The sequence below is a fragment of the Aegilops tauschii genome, chromosome 7 (assembly GCF_002575655.3).
Source record: "Aegilops tauschii subsp. strangulata cultivar AL8/78 chromosome 7, Aet v6.0, whole genome shotgun sequence".
NCBI lineage: Eukaryota > Viridiplantae > Streptophyta > Magnoliopsida > Poales > Poaceae > Aegilops > Aegilops tauschii.
In genome coordinates this window covers 42,239,876-42,253,836 of record NC_053041.3, presented here as the reverse complement: position 1 = coordinate 42,253,836, position 13,961 = coordinate 42,239,876, and the positions used below count along the sequence as shown (strand labels likewise).

The following is a 13,961-nucleotide window of genomic DNA, read 5'->3' as shown; positions in this document are numbered from 1 at the left end:
TGTATTTTACTTTAATTATTTTATTTTTATTTATTTTACTGCTGCTATTTTTATTTATTTTACTGCTGCTATTTTTACTTAATTTATTAAGGTTTATTTATTGTAGTTACTATAGTTTATTTTATTTTATTTTATTAAGGTTTACGAGCTGTGGGAGGGACGAGGGGTGGCGACGTGCTGTGGGACACGATGCAGGGGCCGAGGAGGGAATTTAGGGTTGAGTTTTTATACGGGAACGGTTAGACGGGCTTTAGCGGGCTTTCACCGGGCTTGTGGGGTTTTACCAGGTCATCGATGAGAGTTTCCAAAAATGTCATTAGAAATCCGTCATGGATTAACAGGTTTCTTGTAGTGATATGTCGAGCACAATGAGTGGTGATCCTCCGGCCTCCCACTCGCACGCAGCCGCCGCCACCCTCCCGCTCGCTCGCCGCCGCCGTCGTCACCAGTCCCGGCCATGGCGCCGCCGCTGTCGTCGTGCCCCTGAAGACCTATTCATCTTGCCTGAAGGTGATCCTGTGTCAGATCCTCCACTTAACCCGCGTGGACCGGCTCGTGGGTCACTGACAGTGGGTCCCTTGGGCCCACTGGTCAGGTTTGACCAGTCGCCCCCGCCTCCTTCCTCCTCTGGCCGAACAGAGGCGGGGCTCCGGCGATCAACACCGGCGAATGGCGGCTCCTCGCGGGGTCCTGAGGGCGGGGATGGATCCGCCAGGCCGGGGCGGTCCTCCCGGTGGTCGAGGAGGTGGCGGGGATGGAGGGAGTCGCCGGCGGCGAGCTCCGCGGCGGACGGCAGCTTCGGGAGGTTTGGGGCTTTGGCCTACGGTGGTTCCCCGACGTAGTTGAGGGTTTGGGAGGCTCCGCACGGTCGAGGGGAGGAGAATGGTGGTGCTATACGGACCGGGGGGGCTCTGGTTGCGACTGAATGGACCGGAGGGCGGCGGCGGCTGTACTGGCCGGAGATGGGGAAGAAGACCATCCTTGGTCGATTGCCTGCTATGGGGGTGCTAGGTGGGGTGGCTTGAGGTCGCCTGAGGGACTGGACGGACTCGGGGGCTCCTTATATAGGCGGCCGGAGTCGGTTGCAACGGCGGCCGTAGATAAGAACGGCGAACCGCCGTTCTCTAGCCTGCAGGACGTCGTGGCGGCGACGGGCACTAGTGGACGAGCTCGCGGATAAGCTTGTACTGCTCCAGAGGCGAGCTGGCGAGCGGCTGTGGCTCGGGCGGCGCCATCCATGGCAGGGGCCTGCTGTGGCCGGCCGTCGTGCCCCTGAAGACCTATTCATCTTGCCTGAAGGTGATCCTGCACGATACCTCATCACTACAACACGTCGGCGGCGGTGTATGAGGCGTCCATGGCCCTGGTGGCGCCTTCAAGGGAGGACCCATGATCTTCAAGGGAGGACAGGCCATCAGATTCATCTACTTGGTAGCGTCTTTGTTCATCCAGGTTTGACGATTCATCTTTTCATTATCTAGTCTCTCAGGGATGTCAAACGTACCCTCAACAACTAACGTCAGCATTTATTTTGTTCTGTAGTGAACCCCCTCGATGAATGCATGTCTGTTGCCGTGGCTAGAGAAAATTCTACATATCCACATCCTGATAACCAACAAGATAAGTAGCAGCTTTGATATGGAGGTATTTTCCTTCACTGCGTGCTTTTTCTTTGTGCCCTTTACTGTACTGTAGTAGCATTTGCTAAATTGCATTGAGAGAATAGGACGGCACAACAAGCTAGGGCTTCAAGAAAACCAACCAAATTCCTTTTTTTGGATCAACCAACCAAATTGCTGTAATAGCACGATCCGCAAGACCTAGAAGGGATCTACACATGACATCGGTGGCTTCTCCTCCGCCTGCTATTTGCCGCTTTGACACTGTTGACAGATCCGAGTTCCACCCGCTAGGCTCGAATGGTAGATGTTACGGGCAACTGTATGTGAATCCCACTCCAAGGGATCGCCCTTCTCTATCCCAGATATGGCGGTTATGGAGTTGATGGCTCGTGTTTTTTTTTTCTCTTTTGCTTTATTTTTTTTGTTTTGTTTCTACTTACAACAAAAAACTTATTTATTTTATTTCTAATTACTTATGTATTTTACTTTAATTATTTTATTTTTATTTATTTTACTGCTGCTACTTTTATTTATTTTACAGCTGCTATTTTTACTTAATTTATTAAGGTTTATTTATTGTAGTTACTATAGTTTATTTTATTTTATTTTATTAAGGTTTATTTAGTTTTATTTATTTTATTAAGGTTTATTTATTTTATAAATATAAAAAAATGAACATAGATGCGCTTATAGAGAAAATTAAACCTAAATTCACAGTAAATTTCAATTTACTGTGAATTTAGGTGAAATTCCCTGTATAAGGGCATCTATTTTCACTTTAAGAGAAGCTCAACAAGGCATAGAGGGACGGGCTTATAAACTGGTGTGAGCACCCTTCGGTTGGCGAGGTGGGACTAAACACTGGCCGCAACTAGGACCAGCCCTTTAGTCCCGGTTTGTGGTATGAACCGGGACTAAAGGGTGGTGGGCCAGGAGCGTGGCCCATTGGTCCCGGTTTGTCCCACCAACCGGGACCAAAGGGTCCGGACGAACCGGGACCGATGCCCCCACGAGGCCCGGCAGACCCCTGGCCGCACGAACCGGGACCAATGCTCACATTAGTCCCGGTTCGTGACTGAACCGGGGCTAATGTGAAAACTGCCCTGTGACCTAAGCCCTGTTTTCTACTAGTGCATGACCAGGGGGTCCAATAGAACGGTGTAATTAACGACTCGCAGGAGCTTGATAGATAATTGCATCTACTTCCTCCGTTTCAGTTTACAAGTCCTGCGCGTATACTTAGGTTGTCAATTTTATCACCCTAATATAAACTATATAACACAAAAATTATACCGTTTGAAAATAGAACACCTGTAGTTTATATTGGTATATTTTTTGTAATATATGACTTGTATTAGGTTGGTCAAATTGATGACCTAGGGGGTACACACACGCCCTGTAAACTGAGAGAGAGGGAGTACTCTCATGCGCTAAAGAAATCTATTCTGACAGATTCTTTGCATCCACATTTTAAAGCCTGTTGTAGAACACTGTTCGAAAATGAATAAAAATGGAGTTTGTGGAGCCTACGTGCAAACTACTCCGAAAAGCCAGGAAAAATGAGAAGCTGGTTGAACCTTGCTCCAAAAATCGAAGGAGGCAGAGTTGGGCATTATTACCCGGTATGCCTCCGCCAAGTGACCTCGGGGCAGCGTAGTGGTTCAATCGATTTGTTTCTTTCTCCCCGATATGTTCTCTCTCTCTCTCCTATACTATTCCACATAAAATCTGGCCTGCATTTCCTTCAAATGGGCCTAAATTAAGGCTGTTGGGCTATCAACCCAATTAACCAATTAGAAGTGGAGCTTAAATTACCTCCCGAACGATTTCTCTGGAGCCGGTTTTTGGATGAGAATCAGGATTCCGCGAGGAGGAGCGAGAGCTGAGGATTTGGAGGAGTTGGAGAGGATCTGAACAGGGCCTTAGATTTCCCAAATTGCAGTCTTTGCAATTTTTCAACATGTGGAGACCACCTTCACTGGCTTACTACTACTTCTCCGATTCCCCACTCACTCATGCTACAAACGCACAGAGGGGATCCGACCTCCTCAACGATGATAGCGATGATGCCGATATCGCCGACACCGATGAGCTATGGTTTCCGCCGCTCAGGCCGGCACCAAGGGCGAGCTGACCACCTTCGGACTAGATTGTCTGACATGGAACATTGATAGCGGAATGAAGTTATTGACCTTTCCTCTTTAAGCAGACCAGCTACAGATTTTGGATATAAGTTCAGACTACAACATGTGTTGGTAAGTGCTCCTGGTGCCTCGTCGGCCTCGGCTGACGGTGGCAGTCATTGGACATTTAGGACTGTGATGAAACTGTACCTAAACCGAGCCCTCTCGGGCCACTATACATTCCAGACGTTAGATCTCATGTTTTGGACTTTCTCGGCCATAAGATCTAACTTCAATTCTCGCATTGGGCCATCTGTCCTAAAAGCTCCTATTCTGGAAGCAAAAAACCGAAGCCTGTGGTTAACTGGGCCAACTGCCACATGAAGCCCATTTCCATGGAAGCGCCAGATCGCTAACCTCCCCAAAAGAAAAGCGCAACCAGCCTGCTTAGCTCCCTTGCTCTCCGCATGGCTGAACTTTATCCAGGAAATTCATACGGACATGACTGCAAAAACTGTCGAGGTTTTCTTATTCGGGCAAATATTTCACATTTTTCATTGCTAGCAAAATTAGATATTTTGTTTTGTGAAAAAAAATAGATATTTTGTTTTGCAAAAACTGTCGAGGTTTTCTTATCCAGGAAATATGTCACATTTTTCTTGGCGAATACACTCGCCAATGCCATTTCCACCCTCCCGGTCGAATTTGGAAGAGGTTACGTGAGGCGGGTGTGACCCAGGGCCCGCCACTGCAACTTTTCTAAAATAACAGTGGCGGGTCTAAGTCATGTCTGTCACCACTAATTTGAGCCCACCTATAAGCCTTTTCACGGTAGTGACAAGAGGGAGTACCTTTCAGATTTGATGCCCGTTCATCCATATATTCCTATATGAAGTTATGAACCATTTCAAATCATTTCATACTTTTCATATGGAAGGAAACGCAGCTGATTACCAATCTACTGTACTAATTTTGGCAGGTGGATTATCGTAGCAATCATTTTGAAATACTTTCCAAAAAAAAAGTCTTTTTGAAATGCACACGCTGCCGAGTGCCGACCCACCTTCAAAAGGACCTATTGCCTCCGCCGGTTCGCACCCACTCTGCGCCGCCGCCCCTTTCGTTTCGTCTTCCCACCCCCACCACCACCCGAGGCGCTGCCCCCTGCCCCCGCCGCCTCGGCTCCTTCGGCCATCGCCGGCCTCGCCGCCCGTCGCCGTCGAGGCCAGCCAAGATGGTGGTCGCCGTGGCGAATGCCGCCGCCGCCACCACCACCGCCGTCACGGCCGCGGCCGCCGACGCCGGCTCCCCTGTATCCGTCCTGGAGGACGAGGTGATGTATATTCCTGACACCTTCCGTTTCACATTCTCTAGATAGATCGACTCCGCTTCCTTTGGTTGGGCGCGATGTTTGAATTTCGTCCGATTAGGTTTTCGAGCGATTTCGGCCCTTTGTTTCTTGAAAAAGAAATTTCGATCTTTTACCCTGATGCGATTATTTTGCGCGAGATCAGACAATGTCCGAGGCTAAGGACGAGAGAAGCGCCGGCGATTCGAAGCTGGAGGCCACTGAAGATCAGTTACTGAACTCCGTCAGAGAGGACGGCGACGCGGGCCTCCTCGTCACGGAGGTGATGGCCAAGGAGGAAGAGGAGCTGTACCAGGCCCGGCTCAAGGCAGAGCAAGAGGAGGAGGCCAGGAAGAGAGAAGCTCGGAAGGCTTTTGATCCGAATGAGCGGTTCAGCAAGTTGGACGAGCTGCTGACAAAGACACAGCTCTTTTCTGAATTCCTGCTTGAGAGGATGGAGCAGATCACAGATGTATGCTGGCTATGTCTCTCGCTGTTCGGTTTCTCGATCACTACTTCCTGATAGTTATTTTAATTCCTCTTCTTCTTTGTCGACATTTGTGGTGTTACAGAAAGCTGTTGAAGTTAAAGATGAGGAGGAGCCTGTGGAAGAGCAGAAGAAAGGGCGCGGCAGAAAGAGGAAAGCAAAGGCTAAGCCAAAGTACAATGATGTGAGTTCTGATTTCATACATTGTCTTCCTGGATTCGTGAATATGTTACGGTGGCTCTCTTCCAGATTATGCAAATGTTTGGTTGTCATATACTGTCGATGCGCTGCAGTTCGTCTGTATTACCTGCTCAGAGGATTTTGCTTGAATAATTCTGGGGAGGCCACTTGATCTGTTATTGTACACTAGTAGCATCCTTCTAGTTTATGTGTACTACACACGTCTTAGTTAAAGGTGTTGTTTGAGTTTTGTTGGAGTATAGCTACTGCTGTCTACACACTAGAATAAGATCAGCGTTACTTTGATTTGTCTGGACTCGTTGATGTCCATGGGATCTAATAGTTCTATAATTGTGAATGTCTTGTTAATTTTTTACTCAAGATGGATCATTGGTCATTTTCTCTGGTCAGACATTATGTTAACCTTCTGCTGCTTCTGACTATGGTAAATAAATATTGTTCAGAAGAAGGCTAAGACAGCAGTTGCAGCCATGCTTACAAGATCGCGTGAAGACCGTACTGCTGATGATAGTACTCTCACTGAAGAAGAAAGGTGGGAAAAAGAGCAAGCCAGTCTTGTTCCATTATTGACTGGAGGAAAGTTGAAATCTTACCAGATAAAGGGTATTAAGTGGTTAATATCGCTGTGGCAAAACGGCCTAAATGGAATACTAGCTGATCAAATGGGCCTTGGGAAAACAATCCAGACAATTGGATTTCTTGCCCATCTCAAAGGAAATGGTATGGACGGTCCGTACATGGTTATTGCTCCCCTTTCCACTCTGTCAAACTGGTTAAATGAGTTATCAAGGTAAAGTATCCATGGTTGTCTTTCACTGTATCTGTTCTTAGTTTGCTGTCTTATGTGGAGTTCTTGATTTCAGGTTTGCTCCATCTTTGATTGGTCTGATTTATCATGGAGATAAAGTGGCTCGGGCAGAGCTAAGGAGGAAGTTCATGCCCAAAAAAGTTGGCCCTGATTTTCCGATAATAATCACTTCATTTGAGATGGCCATGTTTGATGCAAAACTTCTTGCTAATTACCAGTGGAAGTATGTTGTTGTCGATGAGGTAATGGAATTTCATCTGCTCCGTATCTTTGTCCTTGTATGTTTCTCCCCCATCCCTATGTATTTACATGTCAGTTTGATATTTCTTTTTCCAGGGGCATCGGTTGAAAAATACGAATTGTAAATTATTGAGGGAGCTAAGGCGCATTCCGATGGAGAATAAGCTCCTTTTGACTGGGACACCTCTTCAGAATAACCTAGCAGAGCTGTGGTCACTACTGAACTTCATTTTGCCTGATATATTCTCATCCCATCAGGAGTTTGAGTCATGGTATGATCTGCTGAACTAACACCTGCACTGCTGTCTGCCCCTTTACTTTATGTAATTTCTGTGCATGCCATTTTTCTCCATAGTCTCCATATCCTGGAAGCCATTCTTGTGCCCTTTTTTTTGCCTTATATTGATTATAATTAGATAAGCTACCTGAATCATCCAATGTACCATTTGTCTAGCTTTCAGATAGCTTGCTCTGTCATTGGCTAGATGTTGTATTGATAGTCAATTGATGTATGAATCTAATTTCGGAGATAATATGTCTGTCTGTTCTACTCAGGAGTTATGCCATTTGTCAGGTTCCTTAAAGTTATAATGTTTGGTCTTTAAGAGCGCATATTGTGGTCAACAAATATATGGTGTAATCCTAGTAATTTATTATTCATACAACTCTAGAAACATCTTGGTTTTTGAGTAACCTGGCAGGGGCATTACCCATTTACTAGAAAGAATATAGAAATGGTTTATCGCAAAGGTGGCAATGCAGCCCTGTTTCGAATGTTACAGGCCAAAACAATTGCACTCCACATGGGTAACTCCCCGAAAATGAGGAATTACCATTGGCCACAGTGGGCACTGCCAGGGAGGGCTCTCTGGCTGATATTATCATGTGCCTGAGCAGCCATCTCACTGTGTATCAGCCACTTGTGGGTATATAGCTCTGTATGCAGTTGTTCTTAATTGTAAATTTGGGACATGTAGACTTTAAGAACACTAGTAATAGAAAACACTTGTTATGACAATTCTTCCTGATTTATGTTGTGTATCAGACACTGATATGCCATGCCTATCAATTTGTCTATTAAATATTAGCAGATTTTTATCTTGTAGCTTCTCTTATTTATGTTACCTGTTGATATGTTATGTTTGCTTAGTTATATACCGATGAATAATGAAATATGGACATACTACTTGAACTATTCGGATGGATTTGATACCCTAATTTTTTTTTTGACTCTTTTGTCGTAAAGATGGTGAAGTTATTGTTGAGTACTTCATGGATATCTCTATCATTTTGCCTCTGTCGATCTGATGGCATTCTTATTCTTACAGGTTTGATTTTTCTGGGAAGGGAGACGGCGAACAACAGGAAGAAACTGATGAGAACAAGAGAGTCCTTGTTGTCTCAAAACTTCATGCCATTTTGCGTCCATTCCTTCTAAGGCGGATGAAGGAGGATGTAGAACACATGCTTCCACGAAAGAAAGAGATAATCATTTATGCTAACATGACTGAACATCAGAAACAAATCCAGAATCACTTGGTTGAGAGGACATTTGACAACTACTTGCATGAGAACACAGATATTGGTATGCATGTGTACGCTCATCTCATGCATGTCTTCATGCATGCGTACTTATTGTCCAATCTGCCCATAAGTAAATAACATATGAATGTGACAAGTTTTTGCTATATTGTAGTTTTGCGGAGACCTGGCATCAAGACAAAGCTAAATAATCTACTCATTCAGCTCAGGAAAAATTGTGGCCATCCTGATCTTTTGGATGCTGCATTCGACACAAGCTGTGTGTATCATTGCTCATTGAACATATGCTAGTTTCATCGCTCTGTTTGATTTATTTTCTTTTATCCACATTGTTATTCATTTTGTTTGCAGACTTCTATCCACCTGTTGAAAAGCTTCTCGAACAATGTGGCAAATTTCAGCTGTTGGATAGGTTACTGGATGCTCTACTCAAACGAAATCACAAGGTTGGGCACGTGCAAGCACATTGTTCATGATTGTAATTTTCGGACCTGACATATAGTTCAATTGATATGTTTGTAGGTCCTTATATTTTCGCAGTGGACAAAAGTTTTGGACATCCTTGACTATTATTTGGATACAAAAGGTCTGAAGGTTTGCCGAATTGATGGTAATGTTAAGCTGGAAGATAGGAGGAAGCAGGTAATGTGGTAGTCTGCCAATTTATTAGTAGTTTACTGGACATCATCTATCATACGTATGCTTGTACATACTGAGATAACTACCACTAACTATGCTAAGAAAGAAGGCTATGCTAGCTTAGATTGATTCTTGGCATGGCTATAATAGACGTGGCAGCCCTGTTTAAATAGGTGGGAAACACACCTAACAACAGAGAATCTAAACAATCATATTCTTGTTTCTACATTCCATAGTACGATCCTTGTCCATATATGATTGATATCCGTATTCGGCAGCCTTATGCTATGGATGCAAGTAACAATCAAGATCCTGAGGAATTGCACGATGCTCCTTTATATTTATGCATTGCGTATGCGCACACCTTTCGTATTTGCGCACATGAATAATTTTGCATCTAGCTTGATGAAATGGTGTTGATATAATTCTTTTCCATGAGCAGTTTTGGACACATATATGTTATCCTATGGGCATGTTAATTTAACATCCACATTGGGCACATGTGTGGTAGCATAAACATGAGTTTAGGACACGCACCCCTGAATTGGTTCCCATGTACTGGTATTAATTTGCATGGTTGTTCCTAAATTTACTGTAATTAGGGCAAAATTTGCTACAACCATACATCCTGCGTTAGAAACCTGTGTTAGGTATCTCATCAGAAGGAAGAAAACTCGGAGTAATTTGGCAGCTTGTCCGTATCGCACTGGATGGTGTTTCATTACCCTATTCTAAGGCGGTTTAGCAAATGTGTGTTAGTTAAAAGAATATAAATAAATAAAAACATATTCGGACATAACTACTTTAAAACTTGGATTAGATATCTTGTTGAAAGGAAAAATACTTAATTTGCAGCTACTAGGTGTCAAAGCTGGATGGAGTTTAACATCCCTCCCAAACCAGCCAGACCGCAAACTTGTGGGGAAAGAAACCGTGGATTCAATGGTTTTATGAACCCTTGTGTTAAATGGGCCTGGCTGGTTATTGTGGAACCAGTGCTCTAAACAATAACATGTTCCTTTATATTGCTTTTTTGTTACATGCTAGTCCTTTTCCCTTAGATAATTGAAGGCTGTCTATAGATGTTGCCATCTCACTATTTGTTTCCCTGCGGCAGATAGCGGAGTTTAATGACTTGAACAGTGGTCTGAACGTCTTCATTCTAAGCACACGTGCTGGTGGGCTTGGTATCAACCTTACTTCTGCTGATACTTGCATCCTGTATGACAGTGACTGGGTAATTTTCTGTCTATCTGGAGAGTTTGTAGGTGTCGTTGGTACAATGCTTGCCTTCAGTTTAGCTTTCATAGCTGTGGCATGCTGAATCTTTGCTCTGTTTTGCAGAACCCTCAGATGGATTTACAGGCTATGGATCGATGCCACCGCATTGGTCAAACAAAACCAGTTCATGTTTATCGGCTGGCAACATCGAATTCTGTTGAGGTATGTCTAGGGGATGATCTTCAGACTCTTGGCTAATTTTTGTGGCATCAGGGCTCATCTCCTCATTGTCACAGGGTCGGATTATCAAGAGAGCTTTTGGAAAGCTGAAGCTAGAGCATGTGGTGATTGGGAAGGGGCAGTTTCAACAAGATGCCGCAAAACCTAACGCCCTAGACGTAAAAGCTGTTAACCTTCTTTTTTTCCCGTGATTATCAAACACTGGGAATGATTGCTGATGTGATTTTTCAATGTTGAGAATTGCAGGAGGCTGAGCTGCTAGCGCTGCTGAGGGACGAGCAGGGCGAGGAAGACAGGATGATCCAGACAGATATCAGCGACGAGGACCTTCTGAAGGTGATGGACCGCAGCGACCTCACCGGCCCTGCAGCGGCTGCTAATTCTGCACCTCTCGTCCCCCTGAAAGGACCTGGCTGGGAGGTGGTGCTGGCCTCGAAGAGCGGTGGTGGCATGCTCTCGGCGCTCACCAGCTGAGCCACCCTAGCAATGAAGACTCGATATTTTGATGCTTTTGTTCGTTCGCCGCCTAATGCTCGACAACAGTGCGTTGCACCCCCTAGGTTCAGGAGCTGATATTTTGGCGGGCTCTGTGCTAAGCTTATGCTCGTACCTTGTTCCAAGCTAGCTAGGCAAACTATATAAGACTGTCATGGTATGCTAGATGAGACTGGTAATGCCATTGTTCTGCAGCTCCGCAATGCTAGATGTTCCAGGTTTTGGTGTAGAACTGCCGAGCTTTATTAAGTATCAACACAGCAACATGAAGAGGTAGCGAGTGATGTTTATGAAGAATGCAAGGCAACTTTTTTCAATGTTTGTTTTAATATTTCAGACTCGCCTAGTTAGTACCCCATCCATGTCTAAATATGCATATTAGTCTTCAGTCAAACTTTTGAATTTTGATAAAGTTTATAAAAAAATTACCAATAACTACAATATCAATTCAATACCATTAGGTTCATCATGAAACGTACTTTCGTATCAAATAAGGATGGAGTTTGGTAAGAGTTGATGTATAGTAAATACATCACTGAAAGAACTCTATCATAAGTGATGGTTTAACCTACAACTACCAATTCTAGAATGGTTTTCCATAAGTTAAACACAAACTCTTTATTAGGGATCCTTCACAGTAAGCGGCGGCACTAGCTAGCAGGAGTACTCTCTTTGTTTTTATTTACTTAGCATATTAGCTTTGTCTCGGGTCAAACTTTCTAAACATTGATCAAGTCTATACAAAAAATAAATTAACGTTCACAATATCAAATCAACACATTAGAATGATCATTCAATATATTTTCACATCATACTTTTTTTATTGTGAAAGTTTAGATTGTTTTCGATAGGCTTGGTCAAACATTATAAAATTTGACTTAGGCCAAAGCTAATATGCGAAGTAAATTTCCTTTTTAGCAACAATATGTGAAGTAAATAAAAACGAAGGGAACATTGGCAGAGCTACATGTTAGAAAAATGTGCCATGGCTTGCCCAATCCATAGAAACATACAGTGCCTTGTTGAGAATAAATGGGGCAATGGGAGAAAAATAGTAAGCCTTCCTTTGTATCAGCCCACCTAGTTTTGATTGTGTAGGTCCGCCGCTGCGAGGGAGTACTATATTTTGGGGAGATCGCTTGGACGCACGCTTCTCACTCAGTAATACCCTTCGCTGTACAAAATTGAACATCTAAACAGAGGCTACACTCAGCCTAGGATAGAACAACAATGGCTAAGGAGAAGAAAGTCAACACCAAGACGCACACAACAAATTCCCCGCGTCTCTCAATCCCACGGGATGCTATTTGGCTCCCATCCAAAGGCCAGATCAGAAACATGGTAATCGACTTGCTTTGTCTCTATCCCCTCTTCTCTTCAAGTTTGCAACAATTGTAGGTGCTACTCTCACGTTTGCTCTATGCTACTTCATCTACCTTTTATAACATGGTTAGTCTAGGTCCACATGTAGTTTGTAGTGGAAAGCGATGGTAAGGCCGGTGGCCTAGTTTTGTTTTATCATAAGTCGAATAAAATTGAGTTGAACTATGTTTCGCCCCACTTTATTGATATTGTTTTTATGAATGAGGAAGTGGTTCAGTGGCGGTTCACGGTTTTCTATGGTCATCCGAAATGGAATGAGCGCCATCTTTCTTGGGACGATATTCGCAATCTATATAATAAGGGCAATCACCCCTAGGTTATTTTGGGGGACTTTAATGAAATTTTATACCCGTCGGAAAAAGAGGGTGGTATGGCTAGACCACTTGGTATGATGAGAGAATTTCGTGAATGCCTAATGGATTGTGGGCTGGATGACCTTGCCAATACTGGTGACCTGTTCACTTGGAGGAGAGGCGAAATACGTGAACGTCTTGATCGGGGGGTCTGTAATATAGCATGGGCAAACAAATTTCCACGAGCGGCAGTAATCAACGAAGAACATGTTCATTCTGACCACCGCCCAATCGTACTGGATACAGATTACTTGGATGAAAAGATCTTTAAACGACCAGAGGGGCGGGTTAAACAGTTTGAGGCGAGGTGGTTGAAGGAAGAGACGGTCACTGAAATTGTTAAGGCATCTTGGGAGAAAGCAAGACTTGTAGGTATTGGACCGTCACTTGCTGATCGTACGAGAGCAGTACATGCCGATCTACATACCTGGGACCGGGAAACTCTAAAGGGACCAAAGGTGAGAATTAGGAAATTAAAAAAAGAATTGGAGAGACTAAGGCGGGGTCCATTAAATACGGAGTCTCAAGGTCGTCAGAAGGAAATTATTGTGCTAACTGAAAATATCTTGGATCAAGAGGAAATTTTCTGGTTACAAAGAGGACGGGCGAACTGGTTGATGCACGGGGATCGTAATACGTCTTTTTTCCATAATGCTGCCACGGCTAGGAAAAAGGAAATAATATAAAGAAACTATTAGATGAGTCTGTAAATAACAGAAAAGGATTTGACGAATCACATAACTGAATATTTCACAAAGCTTTTCACATCGGAAGTTCAGCATCCGAATCAAGAAGTTTTATCACTTGTGCGTAAGAGAGTGTCAAACGAAATGAACAATGCTCTACTTGCTCCTTATACCGCGGAAGATGTTCGCAAGGCTTTATTTGATATTGGAGACTTGAAAGCTCCAGGACCAGATGGACTCCACGCTATCTTCTATAAAAGGTTCTGGCCCATGCTAGGGGAAGACCTAATTGAGGAGGTTCTGAAAGCAATCAACACATGTACTATCCCCAATGTTTGGAATGATACTACAATCGTGATGATTCCTAAGATTAACACACCAGAAAAGGTATCCCAATTTAGGCCGATCAGCTTATGTAATGTGGTATACAAAATAATTGCAAAAATGCTGGCCTCTCGATTGAAGACCCTTCTACCAGAAATTATTAGTCCAACACAGAGTGCTTTTGTACCAGGTAGATTGATAACGGATAATATTTTAGTGGCCTACGAATGTTTTCACACAATCAAGAAT

At 43.9% G+C, this 13,961-nt stretch overlaps 1 protein-coding gene across 1 annotated transcript; it reads left to right on the top strand.

The window, feature by feature from the left end:
• The first annotated feature begins 5,263 nt into the window (after positions 1 to 5,263).
• LOC109756155 (ATP-dependent DNA helicase DDM1-like) lies at positions 5,264 to 11,295 on the top strand. Its single transcript, XM_020315029.3, has 13 exons — positions 5,264 to 5,565; positions 5,666 to 5,764; positions 6,225 to 6,571; positions 6,645 to 6,831; positions 6,926 to 7,101; positions 8,158 to 8,414; positions 8,526 to 8,630; positions 8,723 to 8,817; positions 8,894 to 9,013; positions 10,128 to 10,247; positions 10,355 to 10,453; positions 10,528 to 10,629; positions 10,718 to 11,295. Exons 1-13 carry the CDS (start codon positions 5,380 to 5,382, stop codon positions 10,943 to 10,945), a joined length of 2,121 nt encoding a protein of 706 aa, XP_020170618.2. The 5' UTR covers positions 5,264 to 5,379; the 3' UTR covers positions 10,946 to 11,295.
• The last annotated feature ends 2,666 nt before the right edge of the window (positions 11,296 to 13,961 follow it).